We start from the raw sequence: 23,441 nt of genomic DNA, 5'->3' as shown, positions 1-23,441 counted from the left end.
CCACGAAATGGACAGCCACTGCATCTGCAACAGTAACAGCAACAACAACAGCAAATGCCACTGCAGCACGTTGAGATTGCGGATGCAAAGACAACAAAGTCCAAGACAAACAGAAAGAAAAAGACTCTGAGGGCGAGTGAGAGGGGAAGAGGCGACGCTGTCATCTTTTGTCATGGCCATAAAATGTCATTTTAAGCGTGTCTTGCTCTAAGGCGTGCTGGCTGACTGTTTCCACTTAAGTTCGTTTGTCGCTGTCGTCGCATAGTCTTTGTTGTCGTAAAATCGCGCATTTCACTGTTTGCTGTCCTTTGACATGTCTGCCTATCTGCATACCTGCCTGGCCTGGCCACCTAGCAGCAAGCGGATCAACCTTTGTTTTGCCTTCTATGGCAAATTATGCAAAAGCGCATTTTACTTAATGACCTTTCCACATCTTCGACCCTGTGCCCGGTTCGAAAGGGGTTTCAGCTCTTCTTCACAATTTTTTGTGGGCGTTTTGTTATACCAACTTTACAGCCGAAAATACTTTTGCATCATCATCAGTGAACCGAATTCGTTGGGCGTTAATATATACTCAATGCCTATCAGTTCTTGAGCCTCCAGCAGGCAGGCAGGCAGTCCGGCAGCAGCCGCTGAGATCATGCTTAAGTAAATAACAGAATCGCTTAAAATTGGGTCAGGGCACACCTCTTTATAGCTCCCGGCCCATTGACAGTTCGAGTTGGCTGCCCAGTCCCAGCCGGCCCAGCAGCACATTCACATCTACATCTCACATAACTCATAATAAGCAACGCCCACAAACCAGACAAACACAAAATCTGGCCCGCATTGACGCGCTTCACAACATTTTCACGACTCCACACCAAAAGTTATAAAACAAGAAATGCTATGCAAACATAACAAACAAAACAAAAATATCGAATGAGCTCAAATTAACATTGTCTGGGTTAAGAATTTGCAAATATTTAAAAACAATAGAAATGCTGTTTTAGCTCTTGAAGCTTGTTAACTGCTTAACAGCGAGAGGAAGAAGACAAACAGAAATGTTTCTTTACCTTCCTATATATGCCAACGACTGCTATATATATTCTTGAACTAATATATTAACAAGCTATTTATATGAACAACTTTTTATATTGTAATTAGCCAACTTTATAGCACGTATAGCCCGTACAGGAATCTAATAAAATACTCATAACTGTACCTGCGCATCTGTCGCAGCTGGTGATTTGACCAAATACTAGAACAGTTAAGCACGAAACAAAAGAAAAACCTATGAATATGAGTTATATGCATCTGATTTCATCATCTCTCGAGCTGGCTTCTAATGACTCCAAACATAAATATATATCTTTAAGTCTTTATCATTTTAGTTTATGTAGATTGGATGCTGTATAATTTAAGTTTATCTTTAGCTATTTGCTGCCCAATTAAGAATTTAAAAATTTCGTTTAAGTGTTAAGCATTCAAACGCAGTCGCCGATTGCTTTTAGGCGAATCAAGCGCGTTTTGGCCAACTGACTTGACATATTCAGGTTAAAGAGATGCGACTTAAGCCCACTTTTGATCTCATTTGCGTTGCAAAGAGAAAAAGCAACAACAACAACAACAACAACAACGGCAGCATAAACTGTTAGCATTCTGATTCACTTTCATGCGCAGCGCGATCGTCGATTCCGATTGTGATTGTGAGCTAAGCCGAAAGACGCACAAACAAACAAAAGTTACTCCAAACACCAACACGCACACACAGACAAAGCCACACGCACAGAACGAAATGCAACAACAATTACAACAAAGCTGAGAATGAGATTTTATTTGCTTAACCAACGCTGTGAATATTTAATTTGCACACACACACACACACGCACACACAGCGCTTTAACGACGCTGCTGACCCACTTTTAAAGCAGAGGCAGCTTAAAAGCTTACGGCAGAGAGCCATACAGCGCTAATAAGAACAGCAATGCCGCCATTACGAATACAAATACCCTCATATACGCGCGTACACACACACACATACACACACACGTTATTGTTGTTGTTGCTGGTGGCATGTGCGTGCAGAGGAAAGATACTCACTAATTAACTCAACCAAAAGTCAGCCAAAAGAATCAACCAACTCATTTGCAAATTGTGTCTGTGCGAGCGAGAGCCACATATGCACTCAAGCCAGGTGTGAGCAGCAGAGCGAGAGAGTGAGGCTTTGGTGAAAGGGCATGCAAGAGCAGCGCACAGGTAACACCCATATAAATTATGCTTAGGAAACCACAAAAAGAAGTTGGCCAAAAATACAATGACATCATTTCATCAATTCAGTTAGTAGGTTAGTTAGTTGGGAGCGAAATAGTAAGAAGAATCTTAAAAGAGCTGATTACATGCATAGCAACGAGACGTATCTGAATTTAAAAGAAGTCTTGTATCTATATATACATATATCTTTATATAAATATATAGAAGTGGGAGAGAGTTAGCTTAAGCCTTACATAATGTTTTGGAAATTACAAATAATTTTCTGATTATTTCGAGAAGGTTTTTTTTTAACATTTAAGCAGCACTTTAAGAGCTGCACTTGATGAATCAATCGGTAAATCCCAACGCACCTGCAATAAAATCATCTTCCTCATTCTCTCCCGCTCTCCTCTTTTAGCATTACGATCAGTATTTACACAACACCCACACCATGCCAATACTCACGCACCCATCACGCAGACTTGTGCATATGTTATCTACCGCATTTATTGTTCAACACTGTTAAGTAACCATCATCATCCAAGTTTTGTTTATGTTCGCTGCTTTGGCCCAAATTCTTGAAAGCTGACAGCAACCACACACACGCACACAGAGTGAAAGAAGGAGAGCGAGGGGCTGCTGGGGGGCAAGTGGCAATTCCAGTTCCATTCCCATTCGTACACTCCCGCTGTGCGCTTGCTATGTAAAACGCTGTGGTTCTTTGCTCGTTTCAGTTTCAGTCGTTGTTGTTGTTGCTGTTGTTAGGGTAATCATTGTCGTGCTGGCGATTCTGTTTCATTATTTCGTACCCACGCTTTTGCCTTGGTTGCTGCTTCTTCCCCTATCTATCACATCTTCGTTTTCTGATGATGATAATGATGATGATTCCACTTGATAGCGATTGTAATGAGCTTTAACATGAATGTTAGCGTTCTGCCCGCCTGATCATCATCATCATAATCGTGATTTTCTCAAAAGATGCAGATGCTGGCACCATCGTCATCATTTGCTGGTCACGCTGCGGTTTTTTTCCTTCTCCTTCTCCTTTACTTTTTGTCTTCTTTCTTCGTTGCCTTCTTTCGTTTTCATTGTTTTTGCTTGTTTAACCAATATTTTGCCGCTCGATAATGAAAGGAAAGCAAAACAAGAGACGCGCCGAGCCGAGTGCCCCCAAAACAACAATACTTTATAATCATCAAGAGTGAATCTGCTTGGGACTCGACTCGCCTTCGAGCTGGTGAAATGCTTACAATTGCTGCTGCTGCTGCTGTTGTTGTTGTTTTTGTTCTCCAACTCCCCAACTCCTCTACACCATTTTGTCGGTAACCCCCGGGCACAGGCAGCAGCTTGAAATTTTGTTGGCTTTCATTCTGTTACGGGAGATTTCATAATATTTGCACTGGATGTGCGAATGCGTCTCTGACTCTTACAGGTGTGTAACCCACTTCTACGCGCCGAAAAGGCCTGAGAAAATTCTTAAATGGCAAATGAAAGATGCGACGCACGTTTCCAGGAAACGACATCGTCCCATGTACTTACTCACATCAGCCTAATGAAATGCTAACTCGCTACAAAGGGCGATCAATTACGAGCAGCAACAGACGAAGTAGTATTATTAATATATAGAGACTGAAGCTTTCAAAATTTTTGTTGCCTGCCTAAAAGTAGGCAATGAATTGGTGAAAGAATGACAGACTTGGATTAAGATTTAGATTAAGTTTGAGTTGGATTACATATTGGAGGCAAATTCAAAGAATCAAATATTAGAATAAAATAATATATTAATTATAATTTTATAATATTTGTAAAGGAAAGGAAATGCCATTTCCACCTCTTAGTTTTTCATTTAAATATATATTTCTATGCTTAATAAATCTATCTGATCATTATAATAATATTATTATTTAATTATTATCACATCTTTATTATATCGTTATACTTTAATGTTAGCTAGATAACATCTTTTATCTCAACTAACTAACTAACTAATAGAATATCCCTTTCTAAAGCTCCGATTTAAATCACTGCCTTGTATATATATATAATTATAAACATATTTACGCTTCTGATTAACTAGAGCACACCCTGTATATAAGTTTTAGATTACCCATTGACCTTGCCTAGTCATTTTTTGATTAAGTGCACATGTATAAATGAGGAGCCAAATCAAGCCATCGAAATTTCCATTAATGATAATTAAACTCACATCAGAAATAGTGTCCGACGCACAAGGAAGCCGTAAAATAAAAATAAAACAACAATCGTATCAGCTATGCTGATAAGTGTCTAGAGTCGTGTGTGGAGTGTATCTGGGTGTAGTCTGTCTGGAAATCGCTAGCTGCTTCTTCCCGATTTAATTATGCAATTGATTCGCTCATTTTTGCCACAAGCTACAAAATTACAAAGCAAATATTGCAGCATATTGACATAGGAGAGGGCCGCGAGGCGCCTCGACAGTGGCCTAGTTAAGGTGTGTTCTAGTTCTCGCTCTCCTTCGCCTCCTCTTTTTCGGTCGCGTTCTCATTCAATTTGCTGCAGACGCAATATATCGCTGACGACGTCACCAGCCATATGCGAGCCCCTCAATGTTGTGCTAGAAAAACGTGCAAAGGTCGCTCTCTGAGCAAGTGGAACAGATTTGATGGAGTAGAAAACGTGCTCACGTACTCACGACGAAAAGATTTACCAAAGAGTCAGACACATTAAAATGTTAACATAAAATACTATATTTACATTATGAATATATTTATTAGCCTTAATTTTATTTAACTTGTATGAAATATTAACAAATATTTTAACATCGCAATAAATTTAAATAGCTGAAGCACACATTCAAGTCGTGAGCACATTTTCCACTCTCCGTTCGAACGCTCTCTGAGAGTCCAACTAGACTGTCAACATTACCAACAGTTGCTGCTCTCTCGTCGCAGTCGACGCGTGTTTTGGAAGCAACAATTCAATTTCAAATGCTTCGCCGACAGTTTTGGTTGGTACTACGACGCGATTCCAATTGGACTCGAACAGTTGAACGCGACAGAAGTCAAATTAATTCCAAGTGGATTTAATAAAAGTGCCAAAATTAGGACTTATCAACTTATCAACTAGTTGCCGAAATTAGCATAAATCGCACAGCATGGAGCGTATTTTGAGAGGAATTATGCGTTATCGCAACACGACCCGCGAGCAAATGGTCAAAGAATTTCAAAAAGTTCGCGACCACCCAGAGGTGAGTAGCTGCACCTTCGAGAGCTCTAGCTAAGGCAAAGCACGGGCAGTCACTGAATTTGTTAAGTTGTCATTGAACGAGGAGCTTTTAAAACAGCTAAGCTAAATACATATTTACTGAGGCATAACTTCGACTTGTGCGGCATGCGATTTGTTTTTTGTGTGGGTAATTATCACAAATCAAACAGAAATCGAAACACTTCGAGAGAAGCTTGCAGCACGCTTATCTCGCATGATGTCGCTCTGTCTCTCTCTCTCGTTGAATGTGTCATACAAGGCATGCCTTTTACGTATGCCTGAGGGTTTTCTAGAGCTTAGACTTTGGGAGCAGGCATCACCTGCTCATTCACTCGCACTCAGCCTCTTTCGCTCTCTCACGCTATCTTGATTTTGGTAAACAAACAAGAAAGAGTAACCGGTTGAGTTTACTCAAGTGCAAAATATTTATTTCTGTTTTATTATTAAATACTTAACATGAAGGCTTTTTCCACAATATTTTGCTAACTGTGTTATTAATAATAAACAGAAAAGAAAAAACTTTCAGGTGCAATTGAAGTCAGCTTGCATATTGGTTAAGCACACTAGATTTGAGATGCATTATTTACCATAAGACAGAGAGATTGACTTTGACAAGTTCATCATATCACATCAAGCACTTTGGCTTCTGTCCAAAAATTGACAAGTTGACCATAAGGCTGTGTTACTATATATACTTCTTTTATCTAATACGAGAGTTCGATATCTGTTCTAATGTTTAACGTTTACCTTATCAGCCGAAGGCCGTCTTCTTCACCTGCATGGACAGTCGCATGATACCCACGAGATACACGGATACACACGTTGGCGACATGTTTGTGGGTGGGTACGACAAACTCATCGAATCGAATAAAACCAATATAATTTCTAACACCTGCTCGCTTTCACATGATTAGTGCGAAATGCGGGAAATCTGATACCGCACGCCCAGCACTTCCAGGACGAGTACTTCAGCTGTGAGCCAGCGGCATTGGAGCTCGGGTGCGTGGTGAATGACATCAGGCATATTATTGTTTGTGGGCACAGCGATTGCAAGGCCATGAATCTTCTGTATCAACTCCGCGATCCCGACTTTGCATCCAAGGTAGGATTGTGTCCAATCTTCCTCATAGAAATGATATGAATATCCGCATTTCCCTTTCACTATCTCAGTTGAATCGTCGACTATCTCCTCTGCGCTCCTGGATGTGCACGCATGCCAATACCAGCTTGGAAAGGTTTCAGGAGTGGCGCAGTGCAGGCATGAAGGATCCCCTGATATTCTCCTCTGAGACGCCGCTTCGCCGCTTTGTCGCCTACATTGACGAGGAGCAAAAGTTTGCCGTTGAAGACAAGCTATCACAGATCAATACACTGCAACAGATGTCGAATATTGCGTCATACGGTTTCCTTAAAACTCGCCTCGAATCCCACAATCTGCACATACACGCACTGTGGTTCGATATTTATACAGGTGACATTTACTACTTTAGTCGCGGTGCCAAGCGTTTCGTTGCCGTGGACGAGTCCAGCGTAGATCAGCTCTCGGCGGAGGTGAGACGGTTCTACTCCTAGGTTGGCCACTTCTCAGCCAGCAGTGCCTTGGATTTATGTGTCTGTGATATGTGCTACGCGATGTTGGGTCTTATATACATAGTTGTTCCCGATTTGTTACTCGTTTTATATATATATGTGTTATTAGATGTGGCATTTATATGTATATATGAATATGTCTTATGGTTAGCAATTTGTATTTATAAAAGTTTGTTTTTACATGGTGTGGTGTTTGTTCTTTGTATATCAACTTAAGGCCTAAAGGTTTAATGTTTAAAGCGTTCTTATAAATGTAGGAAATATCAACGCTCATACTCGTTCGACGAACAAGAAGGCATTGGCTATATATGTTTTGGGAAGCAATAAGACTTTCGCTGTGCAACAATAAACCGTGTGCTTTTCGTAACGGAAAACAAACAGTAACAGAAATGGATAAACATTAAACTTAACGACAATCACACAATCAGACGGCACATCAGTGGTACTTGTGATTGTGATGGTTCATGGCAATGTTATTTGGATTCTCCAACTCCTCAAAGTACTTGCGGGCGTTTCGTATATTGACAAGCGTCGCCTCCGAGGGCAGAGTGGGATCCGACATGACCACCATGACGTACGTGTTGCTAGTGAAGGTATCGATGAAGGCAGCAAACGCATTGTTGCGCACCTCCATCGATTGGAACTTGGCCCCCAGCTTCGAGCAGCTCAGCTTAAACTGTTTTATGATGTTCGAGACCTTCTCGAAACGATGTGAATCACGATTCTTTTTGCTCTGACAGTGCGAGATGACCAAAAAGGTTGCCTTCTCGAACAGCAGCACTTCGTCCGCCTCAATCACATTGGCAAAGTGGGTCAAAGAGTTCTCCAGCGCTGCCACATTGGGAATTAGCATGGTCACAATAGACGACCAAGCTCTGTGTGATTAATTGAAGTTGATTATCTTTTAAGACACATTTCATACATCTGTATATTTACTTACTTGTACAATGTCTCATCCCAAATGCTGGTGCGAAAGCACGTCACATTACCGGGCTTGGACAAACCTATGAGATCTCCCTCGCGCACCTTAAAAACAAGATCGCGTTGGTCTTCGGCAAGCAAATCCATTTTGTGCACTAGACAAAATATCTTAGCTTCTGGTGAGTTGTGAAGCAATGCTTCGAGACAACTTTGATAGTAGTGCACATCGCGCTCGAGCTCCTGGCTCTCCACATCGAACACATAGATAAGAACCTCCACATTCCGAAAGATGTTGTCGGGCTGCTGCGTACAATATTGCTGCATAAAACTTTCCTGGCCGCCACAGTCCCACAGATTGAGAACCAGATTGCCCAGAAAGCGCACATGGGAATGCTCAACATCGACTGCAAATGATTAATTGGTAAGCTCCTACTATAGTTGATACGGTATAAAAACCTATTTACTTGTTGCTCCCAGGCGTGTCGTATCACGGGCAACGTAGTTGGCAAAAATTATGGACCGCATACTTGTCTTCCCGGAGCCGCTCTTGCCCATAAGCAGTACCTGTCGTGTGTAGGAAACAATTAAAATGTCAGTCTGATTGCCATTTATGCAGAATTTGTTATTTATTTACCTTTTTCTTCATGTTTTTGCTGTTTTTAAGTTTGTTTTGTTAATAAAAAGGCTGGGTCCAATCAGAATAAAATGTTAATGTAAATGGTGGTTATCGTTATCGGACGGTTGGCTGTCGGCAGACTGTGGTGGTCGGTCGGTTATTTATTGTGCAAGGGTGATAATAGAAATATCAGCTTACTCTGCCCGTTGCAAAGCACAGATAACACGTAGACAAAAGCTGCTTGCTATAGCGATGTTACGCCACTTTTAAAATTAATTGCATTTGATATGATTGAAGGCAAAGTAAATACATGACAATTAAATTTATTGCATTTGATATGATCGTATTCAAGGTAAGTACTTGATATTTTCCATTTTCTGGTAGTTCTTAACTCTTCGGAAAACGGCTAACATGAATAAGTTATACGTTGTTCTGACTCTGCTTCAAATTTTGCACTGTGAAGCCAAAAAATGTAAACCTACACTTAAGGCGAGTCTTATAAGAATTTTTGTTGGGAATTTATTAAATGAAATTTTTTTAAACAGCCTCTGGATATGATTGTTCTGTACGAGTCCCTCTGTCCTGATAGCCAAAAGTACTTACAAAAATTTTGGCCCGTTTTCCAAGATTACCATCAGTGCATCAATCTAACGTTGGTGCCCTACGGCAAAGCCACAGTAAGCTAATGTTCTAAAAGTCTAAGTAAGTTTCAACCATTTTGACTATTAACCTGCCTAGCCCTCACGAATGGGTCATGTATGCCAGCACGGCAGACTTGAGTGCTGGGGAAATCGAATGCATGACTGCGCGATTCACACCAATCTGAGTCAATTGGATCAAATGAAATTTTTAACTTGTCAAATGCAAGATCTTCGGCTGGCGAAGATAAAGGATTTCAGGTGTGCTCAGTCCCTACACATCGCGAAAAGTGTCAGAAGTTGCATGCAGCCAAACGGCAGAGGTCATAAACTTCAGACCAAATCCTCAATTATCACCAATCAATATGGCTTTAGTGAAATACCAGCAATTATATACAACGGAGTAAGTTTTTATTAACAATTTTAACACATATGTACATCTATATACATATATATATATATACAGGTATTTAATGATAATCTGCAGACCGTTTCTAGACAATATGTGCGACAAACTCTGTGCAAAATATTGGTCAAAAGTAATCATTTGTCACCCGAAGATTGTTAAGCTGAAAAACTACAATTTTAAGGCCAAGTTCTGGCTTGAAACATTGTTTTCTAATAAACTAAAGTATAATTAAAAACCATATTAAATAAGTAGTTTTTTACTTGAAGAAAATTAAGTTCAACGAGTTTCGTTTCCAGTGCATATTGGAACAAAGGAACTAGTTGATATTAATAATATTTACTGTATATTTACTGTACTACCGCCTGGTCTAAATCCTAAATTGCTGAGCTACCAGTTAAAAGTAACTAGTTCTTTGCAGAAAGAACTAGTTCATTTTATTGTTTAAATATTATAATTTCATTTATATTTAAGCTTACGTAAATTGCATGTTGTTCGATCTATTACTGCTTGGAACTTGTTCAAAATGGAACTAGTTCAAAGTTTAGTTCCATCTTTGCATTTTACTCTGTATTTTGTTTAATTTTATAAAGATCAATTCTTTTCATCATAATTTAAAAGAACTAGTTCACTTTAAAGGTTGCTTTCATTACAGTTTTTGGGCTTAAAGCTTGGAAAAGTATAAAAGTTTTGAATCAAATTAAGAACCTGATCCCAATGTCCATTACCCAGTTAACACCCGGAGTTGTAACTGCGTGGAATGTTTTTAAATTGAGAGTTCGAAAACTGAAACAGAAATGTAAAACCGGCTTGCAAGTGATGGAGAGAGAGAGAGCGAGGGAATAAGCAAACTCATTGAGTCCCATTCAACTGTTAGCAGTCGCTGTCCAAATTAAGCCCAAAAAATCGACAAAACGTTCAGTCGCAGAGCTGAAACCGAATCGAACAGACGTAGAAGTCTTAGGTCGAGGCATACCAAAGCGAAGGCGGCACAACGACTTTTCGATTCTGAAAGTGCATCGAAGGTCGATTCTCATCGATTGGGCTAAGCGCATTGCATATACATATTTGTCTAGCGTGTTTTGGAAAAGAAAATAGAGTAACTTTAGTCAATATGAATAAACTAATCACTGCCTTTTGCATTTTTTCTGTGCTCAGCTGTAGCCTGGCGGAAGATACTCCACGTGAAAAGCGTCAAGCTGGAAAGGTCAGTAGCCGTGGCAACATCTAATTTAGATTTTCATTGAGATTTCATCCTATTTTATATTCTTTAGCTGCACATAACTCTGCTATATGAATCGCTGTGTCCAGACAGCAGGAAGTTCATGCATCAGCTGGGACCTGTGCACGAAGAGCTGCAAGCTTATATTGACATTGAGCTGGTGCCATTCGGAAAATCTTCGGTAAATATAGTGGGCTGGGTGCGAAGATGGGCAGCTGTTAATGGAATCTTCTTCATCTCGACAGTCTGAGCAAAACGGCGCATTCTTCCACTGCCAGCACGGAGCAGCGGAGTGCGAGGGAAACCGTTTGCAGAGCTGCGTCATAAGCAGCACCAATGACCAAGCGGCGCAGGTGAAATTTGTGGTTTGCCAAATGTTTGCCTCGAATTATGCAAATGCCGATAAGGTGCGTATGCGCTCATAGTTTTTTAAGAGACGGAATTTACTTAACCAGTTAGCGACCTTCACTATTCGCAACTTTCAGTGTGCCAGCCAGGCAAATCTCTTAACTGACGTGGAGTACTGCATGAAAACTCCGACAGGCACCAAGCTCCAGCTCGACGCGGAGCTGATCACGAAAAATTATCGGCCCAGCTTTGTGCCCACCATTGTGTACAATCGGGTAAGTGAGCGCAATTGCTGCATCTTTCTGAACTGGTTTTAACTTTGGATTACGCACTGGCCCCCACAACAGGTATTCAATCAGCAGCTGCAGGACCAGTCGCTGCGCAACTTCCGGTCCACCGTCTGCTATTTGCTGCGTCAACAAATCCCGCTGCCCCCCACAGTCTGCCAATAAACTTCCAACTGCCTATGTACTTAACTTTAATTGCCAGAAAACCCACACTAATAAATGTTTCAATAAACCAACAAACTGAAATACTCTACCCCAAACGACACTCTCAGATATCCTAAAATCTTTCATAATATTATACAGTCAAATTTTGGAAAGGAATAAATTCTTTGTCCAGTTTCCTACAGATTCCGTGATCAACAGAACGATTTGATTTCCTTTCAAGAATATTTCTATACATATTTCTTGGCGTCGGCTACATCCTCATTTGTCTGATGCATATTATGACAAAAACATTTTACCCAGTATTTCCTTAGTATAGTTATATTTTTACTAATGTGGTCTTAGGGAAACACCAGTTATAATCGCACTTAGATGCCATAATTATAGACTTGTGACAGGCTATATATATATGTATATGATATATGCACTGTTTTAAGTTCGCTTATGTGTCCAGCTGTGAGGCATGCTGAATTCATTATACATTCACTTGGAATATAAAGCAGGCGAACACATAAATTTGGGTTGTGCATGGTATACAAAAATCAAGATACTAAAGTTGAGGTCTTTGTAAGTGTTTTGTGCTGATAGAAGTGCTGACAATGCTGGTCCGACTCGACATATATTACTTCCCGCGTAAAGTAGCTATATGTGTGCCTTGAACGGGACAATAAAGCTACTGCTCGTTGCCAAAAGATAGTTTGAAGTATTTAGAATGGGTATAAAAATTAATTGTTTTGACTTTGAAAGGTTTCATTAATACCATCTAATTAAATTAAGTGAAACGCAAAATTTCGCTAGTTTTATGATGATACTAAGGGAAAGAACACATTAACACATTGAAGGTATTGCAAAACCTTCAGACTAAAATATTGAGGATATTCCAGCAGTAAAATGGCAAAGGCCTTAAAAATGTTTACAGTAAGAGATAGAGTAAATGATCTTTCAAATTATGAGAATCTTATAGAAAGGCAATATTGAAAGCTCGTCTTAATATAATTTATTGTTCTCTAAAAAAAAATATTAGTAATTTTAAAGCGGTACAGCCGAATGGTGTAAGAGGCTCAAGTAACCCCTACAAAAACTCTTTAACTGAACTGAAACGCTAATCGATGAATGTGTAACGATATGAACAGCAAGTCTTGGATACAACCTCAAAGCAGACCAGTTAATTAAACAACTTACTTTATTGAATTGCAATCACACAAAATGTTATTGAATCGTAGTTAGCCTGGTTTGCACTAAGCGCTCGTAACTCTTTCGAAATTCCATAGATATAAGAAGATATTTAAATGTATTCGTTACTTTAGTTGCATATATTTCATAAGAATAATTTATATAGATAGGTAAGATACAATTCATGGATTACATATACAGTACATGCAGTGCTTAGGGCGCCTACTTATTTACAGAGCGAATAGACTTGGTTCGGGGGAGCGTGCCAGGAAACCCGATGGAAACAAACAAATAAATGTGCAATTGGGGACTAAACAACAAAAAAAATAATCAATAATTAATGTATTTAAAATGATTTGTGCAAAAAAGTAACATTTACACAATAATATCGTTAGGTTATTTCTTTGTATGATGGACCAACAACAAATGACTTATGCGATAAACAGCTTAACAGTTAACCTAGGACTACGACTACAATAGGTAAATCAATGCGCAGAAATAACAATGTGGGTGACACAGTTGTAAAGCCCTCAGACCGGTGTCACCGTGCCTGCGGCTTTGCCGATGCTGAGCGAGCGGCGCGGCGCTGGCTTGGGTGGCAACTGTGGCTTGACAGATGCCGCCATCGCAACGGCGCCAGCAATTGCCTGAACGCGCTCCTTTTCCTGGAACTCAACGTAGCCGCTCTCATCACTGCACTCGGAGTCGTCGTCCGAAACGCTGCCGGCATCCTGTGGCTCCTTGGCATCGGACACTTCCAAGCAGCTGACTGATTCTGCAGGCGACGCAGGGCCCAGCTTCAGGGTGATGCTGCTGGAGCTGCTGTAATTGGTGGCGTCGCTATTGTGGCGCAACTGCTGGCGGCGCTTCGACTCCTCCAGTCTTTGGTAGATCAGCATTTGCTCAAGCACCTGCTGCTGCACGTTGCTGCCCTGAGGCTTGTTGTACTCCTCCTGGTTGGCATTGGTGACTGTGCTGGCCGTCTCACAGCCACTGGAAATAGAACCCTCGTCGCTGTCTGGACTCGCTAGACACTGCTGACCGCCAGTTGCCCCAATCTGCGCTATGCCGCTGGCAGTAGTCGAGCTGGAGGCATTGGACGAGATGGAGGACTGCGGCTGGTGACGATATTGCAGACTGGCCTGGTCGCTGTTCCTTTTGCGCATCGAGCTGCGGTGCAGCATCGTGAGCATGGCCGCCTGCCGAAAGTAATGATCGTCCGCATCGTCCAGGTAGTCCTCCTCGCCGTCGCTGCAGACGCCGCTGCGGCGCAGATGAACCACATCGTCGCTGTCAAAGTCCGCCTGCGGATCGGCACTGGGATCGCTGTTGATGGTGGGCAGCAGGCTGTGCGGTTCCACCTCGTCCTCTTCGTCCAGTTCCACTGGCTCCACCTGCAGCTCGCTGAGACTGCCCAGGCTCTGGCTGCTGTTCTTGTGCAGCTGCATGTCAAAGTAGGGAAGCAGCTCGTTGCTTAACGTCGTGTCGAACTTGAGTAGCTTTTCAAACTCGTCCGAGTCGGAGCCATCATTGACAGATGCAGCAGCCGGAGCTGTTATGCTCGTCGCACTGCTTGCCGGCTCCGGGCTCTCCAGCATTGGCTCTATTTGATGTGAGCAGCAGCTGACTGCCGCTTGAATTTTGCCCGTGCGACGTATGGAATGACCACGACGGCAGCGCCGCCTGCCCAGGGTCATGGCCGGGTACAGTGAGTCTCGCTGACAGCAGGGCATCATTTCTGGTTCATTTGTGTCCTCGATCTCGTCGCCCTCCTCCTCGCCAATGGCCTCCTCAATGGCCATCAGCTTAGGCGCCGACTTGGAACGCTCTAGTGGCGGCCTGTAGTTGTTGCCGCCCACGCTCAGCATGATCTTCCGCTTGGGCAAGCTGGGATTGTCGTACACGGCATTCGCCAGGCTGAGACGCGCATTCTGTTTCAGAATTTTCTCGCGCTTAAATTCACGCAATGCGCTCTCAAGATTGTCCTGAAAGAGATACAAATAATACGTTTGAGTACATGTAGTGGGAGTCATATTTCGATGTGCGCTCACCCGCAGTGTGTCGCAAATGTCCTGGGCAATCTTTTCCTTGCTGCAGAGCACTGCATGGCAGCGCAGCTCATGCTTCAGCTTCCTGCCCTCGTGCCTGTAGATCCAGCAGAAGACGCGCGGATAGTTCTTGGGTGCACAGCAGTAGGTGATGCGATTCGACCAATACTCGGTTAGGCCGTGCTGCCGAGTGGTGGCCTTTAGCCCGGAGGCGCACACCTTCACTCGCATAATCACGTCCGGTTTGGTGTGCTGTGTGTAATTGCGCCACAAGGTATTCAGCTGCTTCTCCACGCAGCCCTCGCCTGCTGAAGACAGGGGAGAATAAGTCATATGGAACACAGATCAAAGTTGATCTCGAGGTACTCACCCTTGGCCCAGCCGGTGAGCACGTTCCCCAGATAGGACACTTTGTACTCTGGATCGGGGGTGCTGATGTCCACGCTGTGCGTGCGCTTCCACCAGAGCTTGCCGAGCCCGCGCGACAATGTGCGCATAGCCTTCGTGCTCAGCTGATCGTCGACGCGTCCGACATGCTCCTGCCGACTGCCATACTGCAAGTCGCGCGAATCTGTAGTCAGCGTCACCACGTTGGTCACCTGCACCGACTCATCATCGCCGGCAATGTCGCCATCCTCCTTGGACATGCGCTTGAATCGCTCCAGATACGGACGCTCCGGTCCGCTCCGACGACGACCGCTAAACGTATGGAACTTGCCGCTGGCCTCATTGGCCAGACGCTTCTGCTCCTCGCGTTCGAACTTGCGCGCGTTGTACGTGTTGCCCAGCAGGCGGGCAATGCTGCTGCTCTTCACGAACTTATGTTGACGCGGCGGTGTGCCAATTGGCACTGGCGGCGTGGGCGGCAGCAGCAGACTGCTGCTGGCTGCTGGCCTCGAAGGCGTGGCAGCGGAGTCAGAGGCGGTGACTGGAATGGCGCTCGATGACTTGTTGGCCGCGCTCTGCTTTTTGCTGCTGCCAAAGCTGAAGAGTGTGCGGCGTTCCTTGGACTTTTTTAAGGTGTTGCTGTTGCAATTGTTGTTGCTGTTACTATTACTGTTACTGTTACTGCTGTTGTTGTTATTGTTGTTGCTCTTGGTGACATTTGGTTCGTTGTTTGGTGTGACTGTTGCTGTTGTGTTTGTTCCTTTGGCGCTGATTGCTACGCCACTGGCGCTGCGTAAATCCTCATATTCGTTATTGTTGTTGTGCGTGGCGGCTATGAAGTCAACTTCATCCCGACTTTCCAGCGACTCAACGTTGGATGTCATTGCTTTGCTGTTGTTGTTGTTGTTGCTGGCTTCCATGATGTGTGTTTCGAAGTTGTTGCTGTTATTGTTGTAGCTGCTGCTGCTGCTGCTCAATATCCATTAGTTTGTGACATGTTACAGAGCTGCAATGGATCAGAGAGATAAGAATTAGCCATGAGCAAACAGGATTTGGCTAAGCCCATCCACTTGACTACTCTAGTGATTTGTGCAATTATTAAATGGATTAGCAATTTAGTATAGCTGACCTATAAGAGGGATAGAGAGACACACAGATAGCCATTCCTTATCCTTTTCGTACCATATTAATAATAAATCTAATTGGCAATTTCTTTTCGCTTAGCTCACAATTTATATTATCTTTGACATATATTAAAGTTCAAGATCATTCGCAACTAACTCCCATTAATTGAAATTGTTTTGTTTGCAACTGCAACAGAAAAGTGTCAATTGTATTACATCGCCTTAATTGCTGCATAATTAACATTTTAACTAAGCTGTTAAATCGTTGTAGCTGTATTTTACTTCCATTGTTTTCATATACCCTATACGAATTAGAAGTTGTATTAAATGCGAGTGTAATAAGTTTCGAAGGCACAACTTAAGAGATATCTTATGAGTTTGATAAGTTTGTCTAGTCCTCAGGGGATCATGAAAACGTTTACTTCGGAAACAGTCAGAGAATCTTTACGAATCTTTATGAATAGTTAAAATAATTTGAGATATTTGGTTTATTATGAGAGTTTCTTTCTGAAAAACTTGACCTAAACTCTTTTCTTATAAGTTGTTTTTTGTTTTTTTTTTTTTAAAGAGAATCATCTAGTCAGGTTCACCCAGCCATATCGTGTAATATTTTTTTATTGATGTTAAACTGAACAAGTTGGAATGTAACAGATTGTTTTAAGAGTACAATATGTAAATATTTATTGTACTGTGTGTAGAGCCAAGTATATATATATATATATATATATATATATATATATATAAATATATAGATAGACATATCTGCCTTTAGTGTTTGTTTTGGTGGATTTTCAGTTTCTTTTTGTTCAGCTTGTGTTTAGTTTTTCACATTATTTGGCTAAATTGCAGTTGGAAAGCATTTAAAGGCGAAACTATCAAAGCCATTAGCTGCGAGTATTAAATGGCTAATTAGAGAGCTAATACAGATGACGTATATAGTAGCGTCGCCGCCAGCTGATGTTTATGACAATTAGTCTTTAATTGCTAGGCAATTATCTGTGGCGGCAGTGCAAGTTAAGGGCTGGACGAGACAGATGCCCAATGCCTGGCGATTCGCATTGTCTAAATTAAACTCTTTTAATATTGCAATCTGAGATAATCGCGTTTTGGCACAACAATTTCCCATTTGGCATAATTGGCTGAATTGGCGATTTATTGCGCGAATATTAAGAGCCCGCAAGTCTGCTGCTTGGCAATTTCTAGGCATTTCTAGATTAAATTTTGGAGCCATTAACTAGCTTAGATAGCGCAGTCGAAAAACAAAATACAAACAACAACAAGAACATCAAAATTATTTATATACTGTAAGCTCATCATGTGACTGCACTCGGTCCTTATATTAGTATGCGCACTCAAGCCTGTTTATTGCTGTGGCTCGTGTGGTCATCTCATATCTGCAATTGCCACCAAAATCTATTTGGCTTCGTATCTAATCTAGAAATTGTAATTGTGCCTTTGCAGTGATTTTAAAAGCTATAAACAGCTTTTGCCAATTATCGATACTCATTTCAAGATGTCACTTGATTAGAAGCGATTCGGAAAGTAATCATAATTTATAAATGAAAACACTTTAGAAATGAAGTTGGAAACAGCACAAATGGCAACTGTTTACAGTTTAATTTTAGCTACAAATATGTCACAGATAATCAGAACTAGATTTCTTTTGAATTTCATGTTTATTAACCACTTCACTTGCAGATGGAATCAGAATTTTGTCTGCATATTCTCACTCTTTGATTACCACAAGTTGAAGCTTAAAAGTATTTAATTTAATAAATTATATAAATCCAATTAGCCGATTATAACCTTTAGAAACAACTTTGATAGAACTCAACGTTGCGACTTTAAAGTCAAGCTGAGCCAACTCTGATTTAACAACCGGAAATGGCCAGCGGCAACAATAGTCGTGCTGCCAAGTTGTCTATGGTAATGCAACGACCTTGACGTTGTGCAGGTGTTTCTGCTGGCCAAGTCGATAAAAACTTTGTTTTTTTTTTCTGATATTTGCCTAAAGGTCCGCCGCTTTCACTTCTGCCATAAGCTGGAACGGACCGTTGTCAAATATGCGGGCGACCCACTCATTCATGAACATCTGCGCACACACCCGGCAAGACAGACATATTCGAGAAAGCCCAGTAGTCAAGCTACTGAACCCAGACTTGAGCCCCCCCTCAGGCCAATGACATCGTAGTTTTCACTCTACAGGAAAAAATTACAATATATACGTAATTTATGTGTGTATATGCCAAAAAAAAAAAAAACAAACTGGAAAAGAGCAAAGAAAGCGCGCTGAATTTGCAAGAAAAGCCCAACAAAAGTAAGTAATTGTTTGGCTGGGGACGCCCCTAGACCATTATCCATTATCGTTTATGGCCGCTGTTACTTTTGTTTACTTCGTTTCCTACTATTTCGCCCGAGACCCATAACTGCAAACCTTTTATTTAATTATTTATTTATTTCGTTCGTGTGCGCGCATTAACTTAAATACGCCAACTAAATAACAAAAAATAAAACACAAATAAACTGTGAATAAGCGACAGTTTGTAGTTTTTGTTAAAGTTTATAAGAAATGCAAAAAACGTAATCAGGAAGCGGTTGCCACTTGGACAGTCGCTTGTGCGCGTAATTTCAATTTGATGACAGTCAATAACAGGAGCGCCCCTTGTGGGCGAGGGTATTGGCGCCCACAAGCTAAGGTTATATAAGCTCAAGATATCAACTGAAATATTTTACATCATTGAATTCAAATTTTGCATCTATTGGAAATTGAAATCAACGCGGAATAAATAGACTGCAAATGACTGGAGAGCATCAGCTCCATACTTAGTCTGACAATCTATAAAATACCCAATCTGCGATGTACTCAGGGACTTCAACATAAAAGACATTATTAACGTGTTTCAAGACACTTAAATTATATAAAATATGAAGCACAAAACTCAGAATAAAAGTATATATAGAAATATTTAAAATATACAGAAATCTATATTAGAGAAGACATCTTAAATGTACTGTCAGTACAAGCTATTATCAAGCAGTTAGGCAATCAAAAAAGAGTTTACATAGTAAAAATTATGTGAAATATTTAGTTTATATTCTAGTTGACCTTCAGTTAAAATATTTTCAAAAAAATAAAAACATTGCCCTAATTAAAATTCAACGTCATCCATCTGTATGGAATGCCAATAAATCTTTAGCACATTGCGTCTAACAATGGGCATTGAAAAGAATATTTATGGAATGGCTGACGCTTATAAATTGTAAATACTTCAGCTATTTTTGCCACCTCTTGTTCGTGAAAACCGTCTGCCACTTGCCGAAAGAAAAAAATATAAAAATGATTGATCATCGGATCATATAATTTGTAAGCGTTTTGAATTTATTTATTTGACTTTCAGTCTAAACGTATCACAGCGCAGCGGACAATGGGACAGCTCCAGCAGTTCATCAACTAACTACCTCCCAAAAAAACAAATACAAAGCAACAAATTTATGTGTGGATTTTTTCTTCTTCATTTCTATAATATAAAAACGTCGAGTCATTTATCAAAATGTATTTTTGAACAAATTTAACAGCTAAATTTACGTTAGCCGCTGGCTGTCAAGTGTTTCCCAGGCAGCTTAAAATGCAAAACCGCAGCACAACAACAACAACAACAACAGCAGCAGCAGCAGCTGGCTACTTCTAGATACATATTTGTCTAAAGTCAAGCTCCACAGCCAAACACTTGAGCCTCGGCATTCTCGATAGGTAACAAGCCTTTGTGGATACAACAAAAATGCAATTTATTATTATACTCCAAAGATCTTGCTCAGGTGCAGCAATGCCTAAGCTTTAGCGCTGGTGCTCCAGCTGAGGCTGAGGCTGGGGCTGGTGCTGGTGCTGGGGCCCCGACTTGGAAACTGTGTCAGCAGCAAATTGAAAAGTTGATTTACAATAAAGAAAAAAACTCAAATAATGTTTACTTGGTATAGGCCAAATTGAATTTAGCCACGGCTCCGCGTGTGGCTCCAAACAGAGGTGTGCGTGTGCCTGTCTCTGTGTGTGTGTCTCAGCTGTCGGGCTGAATAAATCGTAAACACCGATTCGCTGACCGAGACACGTCGAAAGGCCTCAGTCTCAAAGAATGTCTCAAAATAAATTACTACGATGAAAAGCAGAATGAAAAAATAAATAAAATAAAATGAAAAGAAAAAATTGAACTCGCTGCTAAATTAAACAGTTTCGCAATTCGATTTTTTTGGACATGTGTGTCACGTGGTGCGACGCGAGGAGGATTAAGACTGAGGCTCAAAATTCCAATACGAAAACAAATCCGAATACGAATAGCAACTTAAGGCGACTTAAGGCAAGCGACTGGAAATAAGCACAAAATAAAAAGCAAGCAACAATGTTGTCGCTGGATGCAACCGACTGCGTGATTCTCGTTCAGAGTTCAATGAGAGCTGCTTGAAAAATGTCGTTTGATATATCGATGAGCGATTCATGTCAGGCGTAATCTTTGTTTATGTTATATTATATGATTTATTTTTTGCTTGATACAATGTCTAACAAATCCAGGTTTCAGGTTTTTATGTAAGAAAAGAAAGCAAATATACCCTCTTTTATCCATAGAAGCGAGCACTAATATGGAAAGGAAGTACGTGCTAGCGCATCGGAATGCATTTAATTAAATTATTGAAAAGAAATTGCGGGCTGTGGAATGAAATACTAACACTATATAAAGATTGAGCTAGATCTTATCGCTTATAGCTAAAGATAACGCTTGCACAATAGGACTTTTAAATATGAATATGGCCAAGTAAGAGACATCATATATGCTGCTAGACTAACGGATACCCTATGCCAAAGATGACAGCGCACCTTATAAGAAGATTTCAATAACTTAGGTAAACGAGTTGAAATAATAATGCAATATTAAAGAACACCAAGTGAAATGAATTTTTACGGAGTATGCACAGTTAATATTAATGCTAAGTAGGGTTGTTAGGCAACTGGAAATACAATTACTCAGCAAAGGTTTAAATACGTTGAATAATGATAAATAATTTCTTTGGGTTCATCCCCAAGAATAATATTAGACATTTCATCATAGATTAACAATATAATTATATAATGAGAAAAGATCGAGCTTCAAATCGGTTTGCTGCTCTCTCCACACATGATGTCAGCTCATTATATATATATTTTTCTTGAACAGGTAGCAAACCAAGCTAAACATTCACATTATAATTGCATTTCCTCCCAGCTACTGTGGAGCTCCGCTCTTCATATCTCGCTGATAAAATCATTGGCCTCCACACTTATCTCACCTGCACAATTGGCACGAACTGCTTAAGCTCATGTGACTTAACTGGCAATTAATTCCACAAATTCCAGGCAACCATAAAAAGAGTAAAAAGCGAACAAACGAGCGTTTTTATTGACAGGATTGAAGATATAATAAAAATGAGTTTTTTAACTACAGCAAATTCACAGCAATTATGCGGCGTAATTTCGTACGGGTTGGCTCAAAAAGTGTCTGACGCCCAGAACTAAGCAGCGTCGGAGGAGATCGAGACGAGCGCTACGAAATTGTATAAAAGGCGCAGATTTGCTTTAGTGTCGGAGCCGACATAAGTAAATGTTTAATGTTTACCATACTGATGGAATTCAGTTGGGGTCAGGGGAGGCGTCAGCGCCGTCGTCGGTTTAATGGGACCCAGGCTGAGCTGACATGAAGTTTACTTTGTCTTTATGTTTTTCAGTTAATTGAGCCAGCAGCAGGTTTTGGAATCATTTTTTTTTTTTTTTTGAATTTTACTTTTTTGTGCGTAATTTTGTTGCTTATAAAATTTCTTGTTGTCCGAGCTGAAATCTTTTTGTAAATAATTTTTTTAATTCGTTTTTGAAAGTAAATGCCTTGACATCATTTAGTCTTACCGAAGTTATGTTTCTCAATTTACATTTATATTGCTAGCTTTTCGCATTGCATTATAATATGCATATTTCTAAATGGCTCGGCTGCCTTATGTGTGGCACATCAATAGCCAGAAACTTCATTGAAATGCCAAGCGACAGCTGAGCAGAATTTTTTATTTATCACAAAGGTCTCAAAATCTGATGGACTTTGCCATATCCTGTACTGTACAATGCATAGCATACATTATACATTATATAAATTCATATTATTTAATTATTTATTGCTATCTTAGATTGTATTCTTTTTTTTTCAAAATTCTTTCGCATTTATCATGACAGAGTTTATCTGCCTCTGTGTAGTTGAGCCATAAGTACATACGACAGGCTGAAAAGGTATTCGCATAGCATTTCAGAAAGGCAAACGAGTCAGACAAAAATGGCTCAAAGCCCCAAAATAAATGTAAATATTTATGCATAAAAATTATTTAATTAATTGCCTACAGGCAAACAATCGAACAAAAAGCAAATAACAATTAAAAAAGTATATAAATATATATATATATATATATATATATATATATATATATATATATATATATATATATATATATATATATATATATATAAAATGACTAGAGGGAAAGTTAAGCTTGAATGCTTTACGTTTTTTTCCATTTGCTAATTATTTGACATTTTCAGTTATCTGTCTGTTATCTGGAGGCTTTTGCTTTTATCACAACAAAAAGATTCGCATATAAATTTCGAGTGTCTTATTGTACAAATCATTTCTCAACTACAACAATGGAACACTTGCAGGCGTGTCAAATGACAAGTTTCACCAGCTCGAAAACGAACTCGACAAAAAAATAGCTCAGATTGATCTAGTAGAGGTTGCTCGACTATCGAATGCTCTGCTCTGAAAACTTTGGTGTAGTCAAAATAAGCAAGCCTCTGATATACCCGTTGCCAGTTAGTATATGGCTATAGGGTATACAGATAATATGGCAAATTGTTTGTCATCGGCTTGAAAGGGTTTCTTACGACTTGTACGGGTAAAAATTTACTAGCGAAAAATGCTACTAAGAGGGTTAATTGAGCAATAACAATATGCAAAGCATACGGCAACAACAGTAGCAGCAACA

At 40.4% G+C, this 23,441-nt stretch overlaps 5 protein-coding genes and 1 long non-coding RNA gene across 8 annotated transcripts in view; 4 read left to right on the top strand and 2 right to left on the bottom strand.

Annotated features, from left to right (window-relative positions):
- The first annotated feature begins 4,622 nt into the window (after window positions 1-4,622).
- LOC115483344 lies at window positions 4,623-5,302 on the top strand. The gene is made up of 2 exons (XR_003944317.1): window positions 4,623-4,702; window positions 5,052-5,302. It is a non-coding gene; the product is annotated as an uncharacterized LOC115483344 (long non-coding RNA).
- A 29-nt stretch (window positions 5,303-5,331) lies between these two features.
- On the top strand, window positions 5,332-7,064 carry LOC111603632 (beta carbonic anhydrase 1). 2 transcript variants are annotated; one of them, XM_023321301.2, is made up of 4 exons: window positions 5,332-5,458; window positions 6,231-6,315; window positions 6,390-6,577; window positions 6,646-7,064. In XM_023321301.2, the coding sequence occupies exons 1-4, from the start codon at window positions 5,366-5,368 to the stop codon at window positions 7,045-7,047; spliced, it is 768 nt and encodes a 255-aa protein (XP_023177069.1). In that variant the 5' UTR covers window positions 5,332-5,365; the 3' UTR covers window positions 7,048-7,064. The 2 variants fall into 2 exon arrangements, with proteins under 2 accessions (XP_023177069.1, XP_023177070.1); XM_023321302.2 differs by lacking the exon at window positions 6,646-7,064 and having other exon boundaries at window positions 6,231-6,319; window positions 6,390-6,531.
- A 417-nt stretch (window positions 7,065-7,481) lies between these two features.
- Window positions 7,482-8,731, bottom strand: LOC111603631 (ras-related GTP-binding protein A). Its single transcript, XM_023321300.2, has 4 exons — window positions 8,621-8,731; window positions 8,451-8,550; window positions 8,006-8,390; window positions 7,482-7,940 (listed from the first exon to the last, which is right to left on the bottom strand). Exons 1-4 carry the CDS (start codon window positions 8,630-8,632, stop codon window positions 7,502-7,504), a joined length of 936 nt encoding a protein of 311 aa, XP_023177068.1. The 5' UTR covers window positions 8,633-8,731; the 3' UTR covers window positions 7,482-7,501.
- A 141-nt stretch (window positions 8,732-8,872) lies between these two features.
- Window positions 8,873-9,808, top strand: LOC111603552 (GILT-like protein 1). Its single transcript, XM_023321186.2, has 4 exons — window positions 8,873-8,954; window positions 9,148-9,279; window positions 9,341-9,643; window positions 9,707-9,808. The coding sequence occupies exons 1-4, from the start codon at window positions 8,913-8,915 to the stop codon at window positions 9,806-9,808; spliced, it is 579 nt and encodes a 192-aa protein (XP_023176954.1). The 5' UTR covers window positions 8,873-8,912.
- Window positions 9,809-10,582: 774 nt separating this feature from the next.
- LOC111603629 (GILT-like protein 1) lies at window positions 10,583-11,739 on the top strand. Its single transcript, XM_023321298.2, has 5 exons — window positions 10,583-10,853; window positions 10,921-11,049; window positions 11,114-11,275; window positions 11,354-11,491; window positions 11,564-11,739. Exons 1-5 carry the CDS (start codon window positions 10,761-10,763, stop codon window positions 11,666-11,668), a joined length of 627 nt encoding a protein of 208 aa, XP_023177066.2. The 5' UTR covers window positions 10,583-10,760; the 3' UTR covers window positions 11,669-11,739.
- A 1,220-nt stretch (window positions 11,740-12,959) lies between these two features.
- LOC111603586 overlaps window positions 12,960-23,441 on the bottom strand; it is a 37,874-nt gene continuing 27,392 nt past the window's right edge. Inside the window, exons 3-5 of one of the 2 annotated variants that reach the window (XM_023321241.2) lie at window positions 15,257-16,279; window positions 14,890-15,194; window positions 12,960-14,823 (exon numbers count right to left, since the gene is read on the bottom strand). In XM_023321241.2, the coding sequence (XP_023177009.2) occupies window positions 13,369-14,823; window positions 14,890-15,194; window positions 15,257-16,193 (2,697 nt within the window). In that variant the 5' untranslated portion in view covers window positions 16,194-16,279 and the 3' untranslated portion in view covers window positions 12,960-13,368. The remainder of the gene's footprint in view (window positions 14,824-14,889; window positions 15,195-15,256; window positions 16,280-23,441) is intronic. The other variant, XM_023321242.2, reaches the window with a different exon arrangement.

The sequence above is a fragment of the Drosophila hydei genome, unplaced genomic scaffold (assembly GCF_003285905.1).
Source record: "Drosophila hydei strain 15085-1641.00,03,60 unplaced genomic scaffold, DhydRS2 tig00008119-arrow-pilon, whole genome shotgun sequence".
In the NCBI taxonomy this organism is placed as follows: domain Eukaryota; kingdom Metazoa; phylum Arthropoda; class Insecta; order Diptera; family Drosophilidae; genus Drosophila; species Drosophila hydei.
The sequence above is the reverse complement of the archived record's forward strand: the minus strand, read 5'-3'. Positions and strand labels throughout refer to the sequence as shown.